This window comes from Eublepharis macularius, chromosome 9, assembly GCF_028583425.1.
Source record: "Eublepharis macularius isolate TG4126 chromosome 9, MPM_Emac_v1.0, whole genome shotgun sequence".
In the NCBI taxonomy this organism is placed as follows: domain Eukaryota; kingdom Metazoa; phylum Chordata; class Lepidosauria; order Squamata; family Eublepharidae; genus Eublepharis; species Eublepharis macularius.
In genome coordinates this window covers 44264725-44283518 of record NC_072798.1, presented here as the reverse complement: position 1 = coordinate 44283518, position 18794 = coordinate 44264725, and the positions used below count along the sequence as shown (strand labels likewise).

Genomic DNA, 18794 nt, shown 5'->3' with positions numbered 1-18794 from the left:
CTGGAGGATATAACATCTACTCCCCTCCCTATGAGATCTGCTCACCACTGTTCTGAAGTTGCTGCCATGTTCAATTGCACTGTTGCACTTTCTGTGATCAACGATATTGCTGCCACCAAGAAAAGCATACTGCTATTTTTAATATCTTTATACAATGTTTTTAATGTTTTATGTTTAATGTTTAATGAAATGTTTTAAATGTTTTAATGTTGTTATCCGCCCTGACCCTGCTTGCAGGGAGGGTGGAATATAAATACGATAAAATAAAAAAAATAAAAATAAAATAGGACTGATAACACTAGTGAGGCTCAAGATGGTAAGTAGGATGAAATCACCTTTTTCTCACAGTCAGACCAATGGTTTTTCCCAACAGACTTTTCAGACTATGATTAAGCAGACATAAGTTAGTGTCCGTCAAATATTAAAATATTACCCATGCTTTTAAGCACCATATTAATGTAATTTCTCTGAATGTTTTTAGTACAAAGACTTTAGAAAGATAAAAGGGACCAAAAGCCATTTTTGTTAAGACAATTATACAAAACAAACTATATCTTCAAATATATCATTTATTTCAAACAAAAATGCATTGAAATAAAACTATTTTCTTAAGTTTCAATAAATTATTTGAATTCTCTGTTCAAGTAGAAATTAGCATTTTCTTGCAACACAACATTAATCAGGCTTAGGGTTGCCAACCTCAGGGGGGCGACCTGGAAATCTAGAATTACAACGCATCTCCAGCTGACAAGAGATCAGTACTCCTGGCAAAAATGACTACTTTGAAGGATGAACTCTTTGACATTATACCCCACTGAGGTTCTTTTCCTTCCTAAATCCTGCCCTCCCCAAGCTCCACTTCCAAAATCTCCAGGAGTTTCCCAACCCAGAGTTGGCAGTCCTAGGCACTTTGGATATTTTTTTTACATTCCTCTGGCACAGTGGGTATTATTATTATTTACTGCTGAGCTGGATGAAAAGTGCTGTGGAGAAGTAAGCCAAAGAGTGGGTGCCCATGTGCTCGCTTTGCTGTTAAATTTCCACCATTTCTTATGTTTGAACAGTGAACTGTCACCACCGCATAAAGGTAGTTCTGAGAACTCTTTACACAAAGCCGGGTTCATAGAATTAGTAACAAAGAGTTTCCCTGATACGAGAAAAAAAGATCTATTTGAGCAGTTTCCACCAGTCCATCAACAATAGCAGCTATAGTTACCATGGATAATGCCAAGGTAAATTAAGGATTCCATGAGTAATAGCCAAGTAACAAAGCAATAACACAGTACATACTGTAGATACCATAACATTGTTCTGTGTTTAGTACAGTAAAGTGCTATAAGAAGTGGACATCGGACATACTATCCTAAATTTTATTAGTCTTCAAGATGCTTCAAGATGCCTCTAGCTGTTTTATTTTACTGTTTCCTAATGCTAAAAAGATGCTAATCCTTTGATACCTGAAACCTGTGAGTTGTGGTTGTTGTGTAGCACCAAACATAGGTATGTAGGCTGCATTAACAGCTGTTTAACAAAGCTTAGCCACAAAAGGATTAGATTGCACATTGCTATTGCTGGTACTTTATCTTTAATGCAAGGGGCTGGGGAGATGGAAATTTTCTGCCCTTTAAGTTTGGGACATTATGAATCATGTAGGCTGCATATGTGGTCAACTATCAGTAAAGAATCTATAACCCTGTAGGGCTAAAAGTATAGAAAATGTCAGTGGGTGTAGATGGAAGGGGAATAAAGCACAGCCAAACAAGTAGAGTATTATTTATATGACTAGCTGAAGTATTATAATATTTGCCTGGCATATTACACATTGTTGCTTACCAACTGTGCTAACCTGGTATAGTCCCAAGTCTAGAGAAATTGCAATAGGTCAATATTATTTCCAAAAACAAACTGAATAATAGGGGCAGAGAATTATATTAACAATTATGGTATTTCCTCATCAGATTTACTGTTAAAGTAACGGACAGTGAAGCCAGAAGTACATAAAAGCACCTTAAGTAGCATTGCCAAGATAGACATGGTATAAGAGCAGAGCACTAGATCTGCTGTGCTTTTTGAAATCATAGCTTTTAGTGAAGATCCACTTAATTTTCTGTTTATTCATTTGTTTATATGTATAGTCTCCCTTTGTCACTGGGACTCAAGATGGATTATAACTAGAGATGGACACAAACAGAAAAAAAAAACTGAACATGATGTTCATTGTTCGTTGCCATCCACAAACAGGGACTCACGAACAAATATGAACATGGCCCTGTTCACGAACATGTTCGTGGTTGGCTATTCGTGGAGGCCAACAGGCTCACCTCCAGCCATCATCCAAGTCAAGATCCCTACTGCACCACTCCCAGAAACCTGACCTGAGCAGGCAGCAAGAAAGGTACCAATAATAAACAATAGCTTGGCCCAGAGCCTGGCAGCAGCCCTGGAAGGGGTAGATCCCTATCCCACCACACACAAAGAAAATTCAAGCTCCAATGCACTCTCTATCAAAATGCCAACAGCAACTCTCTCCCTCTTCACTGTCTGCAAACTAAGCCAAAGCTGGGAGCCCCCCTCCCCCTGCTCTTTGCTCCCTTGTAACAAATTTGGAGCTCCACACTTGAAAGGAAGACCTGCCTATCAAGCTAAATTTGGCTTAGATTGGGGTTTCCAGGGCAACAGCAGGAGTTCAGACAGAGTTCAGACAATCCCTGCCTAAGTTGCCAAGGGAATTGATTGCAGGTACCAGACTGTCTGGCTTGATGAACAGCAACAAACAGCAATGAACAAGGTTTGCAACAACCACTTGTTAGTTTAGATTGGAGCCTCACGAACAGCTTGTTCATGAACAGCAGATTGGGCTGTTCATGGCTTTTTTTTGTTCGTATTGCTGTTCATGCCCATCTCTAATTACAAAATGTTAGAACTATTCTATCAGTAAGCTGATTACATGAGAAACCATTCAACTTTGTTATATATTAATTTTTATCAGTACAATATAAGGGCTGCTACTTAATTTGGTGTCCAAATCTTTATATTGAAATCTACTTGTCGCATATATTAAAAGACTATATTCTTTACCAAGCTTACTCAAAATTTCTATGAAATTACTACGTTTGTATACTTTATTTTAGTTACAAAACATGAGCTTTTACAAGACTAGTAATTTTTGCAAAGTGGGGGAACTGATTATATAATGATTAGGAATAGACTGAGCAAACCACCCAACAATGGACTGAGAAAAGATTGAAGCAAATTGTGATTGGAAATACATTTTCTACCTATAATAATTTTACACGGAACCATTGTTATTGCTGTATAATAGTCCCTTATATGGTTTCACTTTCACATATAGAATGTAGGAATAAAACACTAGAAAAACACATGTATTGAAACTTATATGGAAACAAACACCAAACTCTGTAAATTTGTTCTTGTTGCACACTTACTGTAATTTTAAATGTCCCAAATTTGCTTCTTAAGTTTTCTGAAATCAGCAATGTGATAATTCAGGATTTGTGATTGTTTGCTCATATACATATTGTCCATTTATTCTTGGCTCCAAGAATCCATCTCATGGCTATGATGATACAAAATTTAGTCAGCAGTTACCTTCATAGTCTCAAGTAGAATTATAACTACCATTTTTCATTGGAATGTTATTTTCAGGAGGCTTGCCAGTAGCTGCCGACTTCAGCACAGAATTCAAAGGACTTTCATGTATAAACACCATTGACTCTTTCTTTATTGTCTTTGAAATTCATTTCAATATGATTGAAAGCTGGATTGTCTATTCCTTCATCAGTGACTTGTTTCCAGTTCAAAACCTCAACCTTTTCATCCTAGAAAACAAAATCACAACAATGGCTATGCACACTTGAAGATATTTCTGTATGTGGTCACAGCATTCCTCATTGTAATACTTTCAGAATTAAAAATGATATCTGATGCAGCAGTACCAAAGTTGCAGAGAGATAACCTAGGCAAATCACAGGGTCATCCTCTTGTACTGTCTCAGTGCTAGCAGTAGATAATATAATACATTTAAGTATACAGAATATCGACATAATGAATACATTATATTGTCTAGCAATGCAGTACTTAATACCAGTTTGCTAGATAGAGTAAGAGGCTTCCTATTTTACTGTAAACTAGTGCCCTGAAGATCAAGGTGAACAGTTAGATGCACCTTGTTTGCCCATTAACCTTAGGATTCAGATTTCTTTTAAGACTTTAATTATTTTTATTGTATATTGTTGAAGGCTTTCACAGCCAGAGAACGATTGTTGTTGTGGATTTTCCGGGCTGTATAGCCATGGTCTTGGCATTGTAGTTCCTGATGTTTCGCCAGCAGCTGTGACTGGCATCTTCAGAGGTGTAGCACCAAAAGACAGAGATCTCTCAGTCCACAACAACCATCATTTTTATTGTAATCTTTAAAAAATGTTTTTGTTAAAAACTACTTTGGAAAAGTTAATGACTTAAAAGTAGTTTATAAATATAATAAATGAATAAACATCTCTTCAGCCTCACAGAAAAAACATATGTGGAACAGATACAAGTTACACATGTTCAATAGGCATGGTCTGTGAATAAAAGGTTTCTTAAGGTTCTTCAAGGATTTCATTATTAAGGCATGTGACCACTGCAGAGCTCTTCCTTCATTGTTTGAAAACGGATTATACAAGAAGGAAAAATATAGCTGGCTTATTTGCAATATAGAGAATTACACAAAAGCAGCTGACGAGCTTGTTTGACTGGTTGCAGTATCCCAAGGGATTATGTTACAGATAATTCTGTAGCAACACTTTATGGAACTTTAAGTAATTCCTAGATATCTTGTTACACTTATACAAAATATTTATCTATAGAATATTCTCACTAGAAACGGATTTCAGTACCACACTGGTGAAGGAAAATTCAAGTACAACTGTTTAAGAATCTACATTATTAGACCAAATATTTTAACATTGTTTTTTAACTCTCCAGAAATAAGTTACAATTGTATTTATGTATTTGTAATGTACGATCCTTTTAATTTTTGTTTTTCTTTTTCTAAGTGGATAACCTGAATTGTTGATATATACCAATAAAGGCTAACTTGAACTTGAACTTGAACTCTCTGGATAATGGATAAGTTTCCATATGCAGCTTGCAGCAGCCTCCAAAGGCATACAATAAGGGAAAATAATACTTGCCCTGCTTAGATGTTTTCCTGACCATAATCATCTGACCACATTCTGTGTGGTAGCCACTTTAAAATGATGTAATCTGTAGAGGCTTTTACCTAATCTCTGGCTACATGGCAAACCAAGCATTATCTCCCCATACTTTTCTGGTTCATAGTGGTTGGCAATGATAAGCTGTAATTATTACTTAGTAAGTAATTCTCTTTAGGGGTTTGTTTTAACAGAAGATCTATCAAAATTAGAGGCGGGCATGGACCGGATAATGGACCAAAATTTGACACAGACTGGCTTGGTTCACTGTTAGCGAACCAGAGGGTCATGGAACACACATTTTCCACAGACCTGATGACTTTTGGGCTGGTCATTCGATCCATGCCTTCCCTGGGACTTCCCCGCCTGCCAGCTGAAGCAAGGCACAGGGTTTAAAGCACCCATTTTCCTGCCCCTCACTTGCAAGCAGCACGGAAATGGTGCTCCCCATGGGGCTGGCTTCAGCTGATGGGCAGGGGAGCTTCCTCCTGGGCCAGCCAGCTGAAGCAAGTCACGCTGTGTTGCAAAGCACCCTATTCCACATGGCTTGCAAGCTGCCCAGAAAGGGGTGCTTTAACATTTAAACCCCCTCGGCTTACTCCAGCTGATCCAGGGCTAGCAAGTCACATGGAAAAGGATGCTTTAACATTTAAACCCCCTCAGCTTGCTCCAGCTGACCCCTGGGGACTTCCCGGCAGGTCAGCTGGAGCAAGCTGAGGGGGGTTGCAAAGCACCGCTTTCTGCGTGGCTTGCAAGCCATGTGGAAAGGGACACTTTAACATTTAAACCCCCTCAGCTTGCTCCAGCTGACCCATGGGGACTCCCCCACGGGTCAGCTGGAGCAAGCCGAGGGTGGTTGTAAAGTGCCTCTTTACCACAGCTTGCAAGCTGCAGGGAAAGGGGTGCCTTAACATTTAAACCCCCTCGGCTTGCTCCACCGGACCGGCAGGGACTTCTCCACCTGTCAGCTGAAGCAAGGCATGGGGTTTAAAGCACCTGTTTCCATGCCCCTTGCTTGCAAGCAGCATGGAAACAAGTGCTCCCTGGCGAGACTGGCTTCAGCTGACAGGTCCCCAAAGTGATGGACCACAGACTGACAAACTGGGCTGTGAACTGGGGCGGATCCATAAAAAGTTCATGGTCCATGGTCTGTGAAACACGATGGACTATGGCCCAATGGCCGTGGTTTTTTCCCGGTCCGTGTCTACCTCTAATAACAATATATCACACAGCAATATATAAAGATGAGAAGCGCTTTTAGGTTTTCCTGTTGATTCATATGAGAGCAGTTTTAATCATTTGAACTTTTAGAAACATGTATTTGTGCAGGTGAGAGAGACCAAACTGCATCTGGCATTACTTATTAATAATTGCATCTTATCTTATCTGCTCTTCCTTCCTTTCTTCTCTTTCCTTCCTTCACTGGATGCTACAGATTATCAGCTTTCCATATGGTTACAAATCTGTAGAATTTTGTCCTGAGCACAAGTACCAAATTTAATTCTGATCATGTTCAAGAAAGATACTGTGTTACAGATAAATTAAACCAATGGTCTCACTTCGCACAGGAAATATTTAAAGTATCTCTAAAATATAACATAATAAACTATATATTAATTAATTATGCATGAATACAGGTTTGTATTTTTACTGTACAGGAAGAGTCAAATAAGAATTATATAATAAAACTATACTTACTTTTTTAGGTTTCAAAAATGAGAAGTTAGACAGAAAATCCTCTTTGTTTAGCATGAATTTCCGATCCACATTTTGCTTTAATCCTCCTAGAAAATATCCATTTAGTTGGTCAAAGGCAATCCAAAGCATAAAGCATATCTATGGTCCTTGTTCCAGAATTTGTTGAGAAGGCCAGTGAAACAGTTAAACTCAGGAAATAAATGTTCCTCAAGAAGTTTCTTTATATATGGACTTAATTGATTGTTTTTAAAACGTTTAGAGATTGCACAGTTCCTTTTGTGCAATTTTCTCAGAAATACCTCTTTCAGAATAATTGAAGACTTCTTTTTTCCATCAGAGCATAATTGCATCATGGAGGACTAAAGGTAAGTAGTCCACCATTGTGATTAGTTCTACCAGGTCCCCCAATGGACCTGGTAGCAGGGAATCCCCCGCTCCTAGCCTTTGCCCTCCTTCCACCACTCACCTGGCCAGTGGGAGGAGGCCCCAAGGAATGGCCCAGGAGGCAAAAAACCTCCTGGGCCAGCATGCAGCAGGTACACTTCCACTGGCTGTGATGATGTCACTTTTCTTATGTGATGTCACCCAGCGACAGGCATGCTCCTGTGCTTCACAGGGACACAAATTGGCCTCTATGAAGTGCAACAGCATGTCCGCTGCTGGGCACAAAGTCATCACTTCTCAAAATGATGTCATTGCACTCACCGGGTGTACGCGCACATGAAAACAACTACCAGGTAAGTGCCAGGTTCATCCCCCTCCTACCAGGAAGGGAAGGGGACTTCACAACCTTAATAGTGATATCCACATCAAATATTCATGATAGTGAGATTCTTCAGATACTTTACTGAATTAATCAGGAGATCATTCAACAATATAACCTGAATTTGCAAAACTCTGGGTTTCAAGATATATAAATTATTCAGATGTATACTATGAAAAACAAAATGAAAATCATATCTATGTCTTTATAAAACCCGATGAGGATCTCCTATACATAGGTGTCTACACGGCTTTTTTTCAGCTGGAACGCAGTGGAACGGAGTTCCGGAACCTCTTGAAAATGGTCACATGGCTGGTGGCCCCACCCCCTGATTTCCAGACAGAGGGGAGTTTAGATTGCCCTCTGTGCTGCTGGAGGCAATCTAAACCCCCTCTGTCTGGAGATCAGGGGGCGGGGCCACCAGCCATGTGACCATTTTCACTGAGGGCGATTTAAACTTTTAAAAACTCCTCCTTGTTCCAGCTGACCCAAAGTGACGTCATTGGCCTTGGAAGCATGCGTGCACTTTGCGCGTGGACATGTGGTACCAGCGGCACCACCTCCCGCCAAGAGTTGCCCCCTGTGCTGGCAACCCACTGAGTTCCACCACTTCTTTCCCCAGAAAAAAAGCCCTGGGTGTCTATATATGCAGGGTTGTTCTTCGATGCTAGATGTCATTTTTTAAAAAAGATTCTCTCTTATTCCAGCATATAGACCATATTGACTTATTATAATGTTATTTTCTCAGTCTACAGATTTTTAAAAAATTTAATGTTAAAGGAGAGACTGTGAAAGAGAACTGAATCTGAATTTCTTACAGTCGAAGAGCAGTTCTAAAATACATACAACAGCACCATTAAACATAAAAAGTTAAGTAAATTGTATTAAAGTGAGCAGGTAACATCTACTCTCTTAATATAGAGCAATGATGGTCTCTAGGAGCTGTACAGAATCTGACCACTTTGTCCATAACCCCAACATCACAGTCCAAAAGAAGGAAGACTGTATACAAATCCTCAGACTGGTCTGGCGTTTTTTGAAGAATGGGAGTAATGAGATCTTTTCTGAGTTCACAATAAAAAGGGCAGTATAATAGTACATGCCCAACTTTTTCAACTTCCCCATCTTCACAGGAGCAAGTATTCCTGAAATGGAATACTGGACAATCTCCCCTGCAAAAGGGCCAAAGGTAGAACATTGAACTGGCCCAAAGTAAAGCTTTTCTGAATTTGGGATTTAATAGCTTGGTCAAATAATTAAAAGGCACAGACTTCTTGTCACAAAGGATTTTGTGACCAAGGGTAAGTGATTTTATAATTCAATATCCCAAATTCTCTGCTTAATTAATGATTTAGAAATAGAATATTATCTCCAATCAAAAAGGTAGAACAGAAACTACTCTTACACTTATAACATCAAACATGCAGTGTACTTATATATCTAGGATACTTCCATAAATGTTCAATCAAAAAATCAAACAAATCAGTACCCAAGAAGTACCTGTTAAAAGGCTGACAACTATTCCCACAGCAACTGTGACCAGGGTCCCAAGAGTGCTGAAGTAGAGATATGACAAGGAATACCAGTGATCTGCAAGGACAGGCCTATGGGGAGAAACAGAATTTGTTTGCAACACTCTTGCACAACATATGGAAACACAGAAAATGGAAACTGAAAACCTGTAGAGCCTAAGAAAAATAGAGGACAGCATTTTTTAAAAGGCCTCTGATTTTAATATGTTGAATGAAAGCCATGATTTGTAATCTTGATGAATTAGAATAAATGCAGGCTTACACAGCACAGTTTCTAAACTCAGTTTGATTCAAGTGGCACCTCAAAGACCAACAAGATTTTCAAGAGTCAAAACTCCCATTTGACTCTTGAAACCTTATGCCCTGAAAATCTTGTTGGTCTCTGAGGTGTCACTGAATTCAAATCCTGCTGTTCTACTGCAGACCAACACAGCTACCCACTTGAACCGACCTGAACTCAGTTTATAATTCTGTATAAACTGTGGGGCAAACTAGCAATGCTTTGATAAGGATGGTTTACACCATGGCTGCAATCAGAATGGTGGTGGTAACCTCAGGGCCGGCGCATCCATGGAGGCAGGTCCAGCAGCCGACTCAAGTGCTGAGGTGCCAGAGGGGGCGCCGGGGGTGGGGGCGCATGCCACAGAGCTGCCAGCAGCAGCGCTGGCGGCTGAGCAAGAGGGCTGGGAGGCCACCCACGCACCGTCCCAGCTACCTGCCACGCCAATGGGGCCGGCTTGCAGCGGCATGCTACGTGATGATGTCACACACAGTGACATCATCAGGCAGTCTGGGTGGAATCTGCTTTCTGCACTTGAATATTAGTTCTGCAGCATTTTCTGTGAAAAGATGGAAATTCCTTATCCTATTTTTATCTTGGATTTGCCAACATAATGGAATCATCAAAAATGAAAAAAATACTAATTGTCATTTTAATGTAACTAACTAAGCATGTGACAATACACCCTATTAAATTGTGATGTGGAAGCTGGACCCAGCCACATATCTACAGGTTTAGAAAAGTTGCATTTCCCTGAAATATATACAGCATAATGTACACTATATATCAGTTGCATTATTACACAGTTTATGGCTCTTTACCACTTCAGTTCTGATTATAAGCATATAATTCTATCTGAATAAGCTGCTCTCAAAATTTATAAATATGAGCAAGCAGCTACAGTAACATATGATTAGTACTCTGCATTTTCTCCTAACTCAAAGCTCCGCTCCATCCGTATTCTAACAATGTCAACACAAACCCTTCAACCAATGTAAGTGGGTTAGATTTTAATGGTCAAGAAACCACAGCATTTGACAGCAACAAAAACAATTTTTTCATAGGTCTCCATTTAGATCACCTTTGATTTGAGAAATATGGGCTGACAATAGATAAGTTTACCATGTACCCACCTCTCTGTCAGGGTCCGGTTGCCTTCAGCTCCCTGGCTGGTTGTGTTACAGTATGCAGTGCTAAGGTGCAATGGCATGGTATTGGTGAGAAGCGGAGGGTAAATCTGAGCTCCAATTCCAACCCACAGAGAAGCAGAAAATCCACCAAGGAGACCTACAAATGCACCCTGAAAAACAGGAGCTTGCATTATATTCAGGCATTAAAAGATATGAAGGAAAAAAAACAGCCCATTCTGATCTCCATTAGTTTATGGATGTCACGTGCATCCTTTGTCTTTAAATGTGCCATAGCACAGACAATCCCAAGTGCATGAGGGGACCCCAACCACAGGGACATAGATTTCGCCTATAAAAGGGAAATGCACTTTGAGTTGGGAAATACATTTTGAGTTGTCCTGCCTATACCTGAGTACAAAAACAATCCTCCGGGCAGGCGCTCATAAGGACGGCCTCTTTAAAGAGTTCTAGATAGTGAGATCCCAAAGGAGCTTTTCACCTTACAAGTTCACCTCTGCCTGCAGGGAGGAGCTGGGCATAGAGTAACTTGGAAGGTTGTCACGTGGTACTTACAAGCCTGGATAACAGCAGGTATGTGGATTTTGTTGCCCACTCTGGAGCACCTGATATAGGCTTCGTAGAGGCTGCCTCATACCAGCTGCCTTGACACTTGCAGTACTATGGCTTGCAGTCAGCAAATTGGGCTAGGACTGTGCACTCCTTGGCTTATCACATGGCACGTCCTCTGGTATCCAGGGGTCACCTCTTCCCCCCCCCCCATGTTGCATGTGAGAGCTAGTTAGGGAACCAAGTGGTGGGGATTTCACGCTCCATTAGTGTGGTTGGCATTTGGTATCTTCTCTGAAATACCTTCCCTGAGGATGAACCCTTGCCTTCACCCTCACACATTTAGGTATAATGCTTTCGGGCATGTTTCTTTACATGTGATTGGATGCTATTTTCCAGCCTCTTTTCTCACTTTCATCTCTGGGAGCCTCTCCTGCCAAGGAATAGGGTGGCTTGATTAGGAAGGCCAGGCCAAGGCCCCCAGGGAGAAGATTGCTGGGAGTTATTCGGATTTGCCAGACTTGAGTGTTTTGCTTTGGTCTATGAGTGTGGGCAATGACTCGCACGTCAGCTAGGGGATCAACTAGCGTGGCTAGTCCTCTTGCCTCAGAAATTTGCTCCATGGGTGAACTGGAGGGGAAGCGAGGGTTTAGGATCATTGGCAGCAGTAAAGGTTGGTTCGCACACTCTTTCAGTGGGGATGACCAGAGACCATTGTTAAGCACTCATCAAAAACAGGCTATCCCCACGCCCTGGCGGGCCATGAGCCTGTGCGGCACAGTAGGCATTGGGGAGCGGTATGCCAATGTGTTGTTTTAGCCTGATAGGTGCAGAATCTTGTAGCAGTACCACAGGCTGGGAAGGAGAGGCTCTTTGGTTGGCATGGAACGACCGTGGAGGCCTAAACCTGTTTCCAGTGGAACCAGAGAGACATGGGTGCACTCAACACTACAGGGAGTTCTCGCTTCGGTTGCTTTCTCTACCCTGCAAGCCTTCCCTGCCACAGCTTCTGGTGCTGGCCTTTGGCAGCACAGGTGGGATGGTCTCCCGACTGCAGGGGCCATGGCCTTGTGCCTCTTGCCTTCTTGTGGGAGCAGAGCTTCACCTCTGGGGCTGCCTGCCTTTGCCTGGCGCCCTTTACCTTTGGCGAGTTCCATGACATATGGGAGTAGCCCCAGCTCAGTGGGTGGGGTATTGCCATGTGATCCAGGAGCTTCCATGCTCTTTCTCTGACTCCTCCCTGGGTGTGCCTTGCAGGGCAAAAGACATTGCACTGCAGGTCATCTGGGCCTGCGGGGTCCGGGGGTGGTCTTGGATCTACCAGGGGGGTGCTGCCTGTGGTCAGCAGTGGGCCCCTCCCAGTTCAGGACACAGTGGCCTGCTCCTTCCACCCTCTTTGATCAGACCTCCTCCTCATTCCTGCTGGCACCCCCCACCCCTTGGGTCAAGTTTAATTCCATTCCCAGGTTGGTGAGAACATCACAATTCTGCCAACAGGGGATGGAATGGGAAGTGCTGGGTGTGGCTCAGTTACTCACATAGACTGAGAGTAACGCTGATCTCAGTGGGCGGTATGGCTGCCAGATGGCAACGATGATTCTTGGACTCCAGAGGAAGGTACACAGGCTAGGAGGGGTGCTCTATGGACCCCTCTTTCTTACATGCCCAGGGTAATGCCAATCACCACTTTGTGGTCAGGAAGGAATTTTCCTCCAGGCACAATTGGCTGGGGTTTCTGGATGTTTTTCACCTTTCTCTGGGCACAGATCAGGGGCCATGTGAGAAGTGGGGCCAAGTAGCTGCAGGTTCACGCTGTGGAGCTGGGGGCTGGTCAGGAGACCACTCCCCCCACAGCTGTCTGCTGCCAGGTTTTACCATTTGGACCGGCTCAACAGGAGTGGGTTGCCGCAGGTCCAGGCCTCCTGGCTTCCTGCCTTCAGGCCACAGGCAGGGCTGGGGGTGCATAAGGATATGGTTCTGCGGGGCTGAGACTCCCTCTGATCTTTATCTTTTGTAGTTGGGCAGGTGGTGCAAGGCTTTGGAGGGTGGGGGCCACTGGTGTCAAGCAGATCACCTCCAGAGGAGTGCTTTGGGACCCTTGGGTGGACAACAGTGCTGTGCCTGGCCAGCTGACTAAGTATCTTGGTGGGGGGGGGTGGCCAGGGAGCTACGCTACAGGACTCGTTCCAGTATTTTGGCTGACCAGGGCTTCCCACCAGCTTTTGGCAAGGAAATTTTGGCTGCAGCCAAGAGCGCCTTGTGGAAAAATTGGTGGCTATGAGTTCCAGAGGAAATTGTGACCAGGGCCGAAGATGCCCTATGGAAACATCATGGGCTATGAGTCCCTATGTGAGGCGCCTGTCAGTCTGGAAAAAGTTGCTTGGTTTCACAGCATTCCAGATGGACTCCCAGTTTGGTTGCAGCTTTAGGAACTTTGGCAAGAGCCATTTTCGGGCTCTTGTGGTAATTTTGGCATTGGCATTTTCCTTTGGGGGGAAAACAGAGACACAAGCTCTGTTTCCCCATATGTAGGGATCCTCTTAAAAGATCTGGGGGGTGAGGCATTGTAGGGACAAACCCAGGCGACACACTCACTTCCAAGTGGCAGGGAATCCACACAGAGGCATGTGTCCAAGTTCCCCCCTTCAGCAGGTGCACTGAAGGAGTCATGGATTGGCAGGCAGGTTGGTCGATGCTTGGATCTGCGCCCTATGCACACTAAGGTTTCCTAAGCTGTAACCAATAAAGTTGTGGCCTTTTTAAACTCAGCAAGTTGCCTGTGTCTTGTGTTGTCTTGCCTTTGCCCTTCCTTTCCCCTTGACACTGAGCCCACAAGCATTCTGGGTAGCTGGTCTCCAGCTTAGAATATCCTTCCACATAGGGCCAAAACAGATGCAACAAAGAACGTGGCTCTATTATCATCTGTCTTAAAAAAAGGCAAATTGCCAGCATGTGTGACAACAATTTGAATAAGGATCATGCAAGAGGGAGAGGGTTTTTAATCCTTCAAACCCTGCACTGTTATTAGCACATGGCAGGGGGAGGGTCGGGTTTCAATTAATGAAACTAAGCAGGCATTGAAAGCTTAAACCCCTTCTCTTCTTTCTGCATTTTAAATCAGGGCTGTGTACTTTTCCTATTTGCCTTTAACAGATGGGTGCAGAAAGTGTTTCACTGAGAAAAATGAATATGAAATGAGCATGAATTTGGGGCAATGAGATATGGCGTTGCAAATAGCTCCAAATTTACAAGTGCTAAGTCTGCTCACTACATTTAATGATTTCCCACTTTGAGGCACATATACATACATATGTGCCATCAAGTTGTAAGGCCTTGTGGTGACCCCATCGAAGAGCTTTCAAGTCACGTGAGAAGCAAAGGTGGTTTGCTAGTGCCTTCCTCTGCAGAATCTTCCATGGTGGTCTCCCATCCAAGTACCAACCCTGCTTAGCTTTGGAGATCTGAAGAGATCAGTCTATAGCTTGCTGTCTTCCCTCCTGAGGCGCACATGCAAGGGGGAAGATGGTTCTGTGGCAGCCATGCTTTCTTGGCCGCTCTAGGCCTTAAGAAAATTCCATTTTGAACTGTGACAGACTTATTCAGCTTGATGAATTTCACATTTTTTAGAACAGATATCTGCTTAGTACTTGAGGTTAGATTTTCCCTTCAAGAGTCAACCTTGCTGTGCCAGAATTGTTTACGTGAATCCTGCCAGGCAGAAAGTCTACGCATTCATGGGATATTATGAGACTGTTCACTGACTTTTGCTTACAAAAAGGATGGGCTGAAATGTGACAGCAGAGATCCTGAAAATGATTCCATTGAGACTGCTTTGCTTTACCCACGCTTATTCCTTACCTGCCATCTCTTTAATAAAGTTTAGGAAAAGGACACGTTGCTTTATTTTCTGTTGGAGAGTTAATTCATATTAGAATTCTCTTCTTTTTTAGGCAGACAAAGATTGATCTGTTTAGGTAACTGGGCAACCAGCATAAGTTGGCAGCCCTTGTTCCTTATTGCTATGTTGGCCCTAAAGGGCAGACTGTAACATTTCAACCCTTAAGAATTTATACAGGGAATAGCAGGGGTCATTTCGTAGAAAAAGATCTGGAGGAACTTATTAGCATAACCCATTAGCATATGCCATGCCCCTTGACATCACCAGGTGGGTCGTTAGCATAACTGATTTGCATATGCCACACACCCTGACATCACCTATCCTGGTTGTTTTGGACCCAATCCTGGCCATTCATGTCCGAAAGTGGGCCCCAAATGGCAAAAAGGGGCTGAAAATGGCCAAAAAGTGGCCCAAAATGGTCAGGATCAGGCTGCTGCTAAGTGGGAGAGTGATCTACCACCCGTCAGAGGCCCGACCCGGGCCCTTTCAGCCCCAATCCTGGCCAAAACGGGCCCAAATGATCGAGAGTCAGGTGGGTGGGGCCACCTGACATGTGACCTCTTTGGGGAACTGCCGGAACTGCGTTCCTGTGCGTTCCCCCTCAAAATGAGCCCTGGGGAATAGAATGTTTAAATTAATAAATAAAATTATAGGTTGCTTCATATCAAAACTTCCTGCTTGTGGAAAGTGAGAGAGTTAGACAGAAGAAATTCTAACAGTCTTTTCCCTAATGTTCTAGTTTTCTTTGCATATGGTAAGATATCTATACTTCACATCTTTTAGAATGGTGATAAACCCCTTTTATTTTATAAAGTAAAATAAATAAACCTCTTAATAAAGTTTCTCACAGGTCTAATTGCTAATATTGTTAACTTGACATGTGTGCCAACTTATTTAACTGGAAAATTTAATTTGTGTTTTAAATATTGTTTTATATAAGTTTTATGTATTTTACAGTTTCTTTAAAACTTGGTGAATCAAAAGGAAGAGAAAAAAATAAATTAAATTAAATATGCAACTGAGAGAAAGCTGTCATTAAAAGATTAATCAATAGTATTTAACTCCCTGGAAACTATCTAAAGTTTGTCAGAAAATAAATGGTATATGCTTGGTTTTGGTCAACAGTGGGAGCATTAGAGCCAAAATGTATAGGAAAATGGTAAAAAGACTCATATTAGAAATCTGAGAGACGGGAACTTCCTGGATATTGTACATATAACATGCACAGAAATACTCTGAGTGTTGTGGCCTAAGCAAGGATGGTGATTGCCCAATAGTGGAAGTCCCAACTGCGGCCCAATAAATGAGAGCAGCTAGCAAAAATATGGGCTGTAAGAAAAATGAAAAAGTGAAAAGCTTCACAAAGATCTAAAAATACTGAGGTGGTGGCTGGAGATCTCCTGGAATTACAACTGATCTCCAAGTGACAAAGATCAGTTCCCCTGGAGAAAATGGCTGCTTTGTAGGGTGGACTCTATGGTATTATACCATTTTGAGGCCCGTCCCCTCCCTAAACCCCACCCTCTCCAAGCTCCACCCCCAAAATCTTCAGGAATTTTCCGACATAGACTTGGCAACCCTAAAAAGCTACTTACCAAAGGGTTAGCAAACGGACAGAGGATACCCAAAGAAAACAGACCAAGAAGAGGTCCACCAACCATGCCAAAAATACTGAGAGCTGCCTGAGGAAGAAATAAGGTTGTATATTCAGGAACAATCTAAAATGGGGGTAGGGAAACTGTCCTTACCACTCTAAACTACTTCCAGGAAGAATGGGATTAAAATATAGAATTAAACATAAAACTAAAACAATCAAAACATATGCCAGAATCCAGCATCACACAATTCCTAAAATAATTTACCATCAGAAATTCTCTGCTGTTGCCCCTCTACGAGGTCCCAAATACCCATCTAAAAAGTTCAGCCTTACACCTTTCCTGACAGCCATCAGTAAGGAGGCCTTTCTCACATTTGGTGTGGCTGTTCCATATGATGGGCACAACTGAAAACAACTGTGACTGAGACCATCACAAACTTGCTACAATAGGAAAAATGTCTAAAATAAACTAAAAACTGGAAGCAAAAATCTAATGCTTCACTGGAATCACTTTCCAGGCATCGTGAGTAAACACTACCATTTAACTATAGGGAAGATAGTAAGTGGTATAAAAGTTGAGTCTGGAGCACATTGTTAATAACAAAGAAATGCTGGAGAGGGGGGTGTATTTAACCCTTTTCCTACCCGCAGTTTTCCCAGTCCATATGGCTTGACCCAAGCAGATTTCCACACTACAGAGTTGCAAATGTATGCTTGCAAAGGTGAACATACATTTTAAATCTCTCCAGAGGGGATGGAATGCATTTTGCAGGAGTGTGATTTGGAACAGAGAAACAAGTACAAAAAGGGCTCCATTCTCCGTTATTTCTCTGCTATTTAAAACCTATTTTGAAACAGCCAGTTAGCGCTAGCAAACAGTTCTCACCATCAAGAAGCACTGGCATATAATGGGGCCAGCATTTACTTGTACAATCCACTTATTTCATTGACTATTTCACAAATTCAGCTCGATTAATCTCATGTGTTTCAAGGGATGCATTTAAATGTGTTCCATTCATAAATTCATAAATCTGTGTTCATACAAGTTAAACTGCATTCTTTAAACCACTTATACAAGTTAACTGCATTTAAGGCTATTTCAGAAGTATGTAGTTTGAAGAATAAAAGATAACATTGAATCTGTAGGCGTGAGGACTGATTGTTCTGTTCTTCCAGACAACTAAACATGAATTAAGAAATGAATAAATTCATACCTGTAATAAACCTCCTAAAAGAGATGCCACAGCAGCCATAGCAATACATACTCCACCATAAAACAGACCTAAATGAGAAATGTATATAAACATGTTAAATTTTGTGACTCTGCATCATAAACTTCACAGTAGCTTGTGCACTGCTCAACCACTCTATTCCAAAGGTGGAACAGCATTTCCATCTTCATAAGAAAGGGCCACAATTTCTAGCAATGCAGGCTCCTACTCGTCCCCTATACTATTCCTGTGGTTCCACTGACTCCCATCCCAGGAACAAAATATTACGATACAGAGTGGACTGCAGTAGAGGCGGGAAGCAGAGAAGTCAGCCAGTAAATTTTGTGAAATTCGATTGAAAGCAATGGAAATGCTATACAGGGTACATGGATTTTCTTTCTTTCTCTTTCTTTCTTTCTCTTTCTTTCTTACAGTTTAGCCATGTGGCTACTATTTTACTTTCTTAATAACATGGCATTTTGGATTGTATCTAGAAATAGCCAAGATCAACAGAGCAGACTCTTATCAGATTCAGGATAGGATTTTTTTTTAAAAAAAACTACAGAGTAATGTCATGGAAGATTGGTTTAAATAACCTAGAATTAGCAATTACAAAATAATCTAGGATTTGCAATAAGCATAACAGCATGAGTCATTTATATATCTTAAGTAGTCCTCGCCCACTTGAAATGTTTTGAAATTTGTTGTTCTTTTTGTTTTTGTATAAAGGGTCCTTATAAAAAGTAATGGCTCTGAAATGGCAAAGCCCCTGCACATAATGGGATAGTTTAAATAGCTCACCTTCCTCCTTACAGAATTCATAGGCTGAATGATATTTTATATCCACTATCCACACAAATATAATTTGTAGCAGGGAAGTGAATCACAGTGAATAAGAGATA

General features: G+C 41.9%; 1 protein-coding gene across 1 annotated transcript in view; it reads right to left on the bottom strand.

Annotated features, from left to right (window-relative positions):
* Positions 1–551: 551 nt before the first annotated feature.
* SLC5A8 (solute carrier family 5 member 8) overlaps positions 552–18794 on the bottom strand; it is a 47222-nt gene continuing 28979 nt past the window's right edge. Inside the window, exons 10-15 of the mRNA XM_054989019.1 lie at positions 17896–17963; positions 16680–16766; positions 10623–10789; positions 9178–9281; positions 6915–7000; positions 552–3839 (exon numbers count right to left, since the gene is read on the bottom strand). Of these exons, the coding sequence (XP_054844994.1) occupies positions 3714–3839; positions 6915–7000; positions 9178–9281; positions 10623–10789; positions 16680–16766; positions 17896–17963 (638 nt within the window). The 3' untranslated portion in view covers positions 552–3713. The remainder of the gene's footprint in view (positions 3840–6914; positions 7001–9177; positions 9282–10622; positions 10790–16679; positions 16767–17895; positions 17964–18794) is intronic.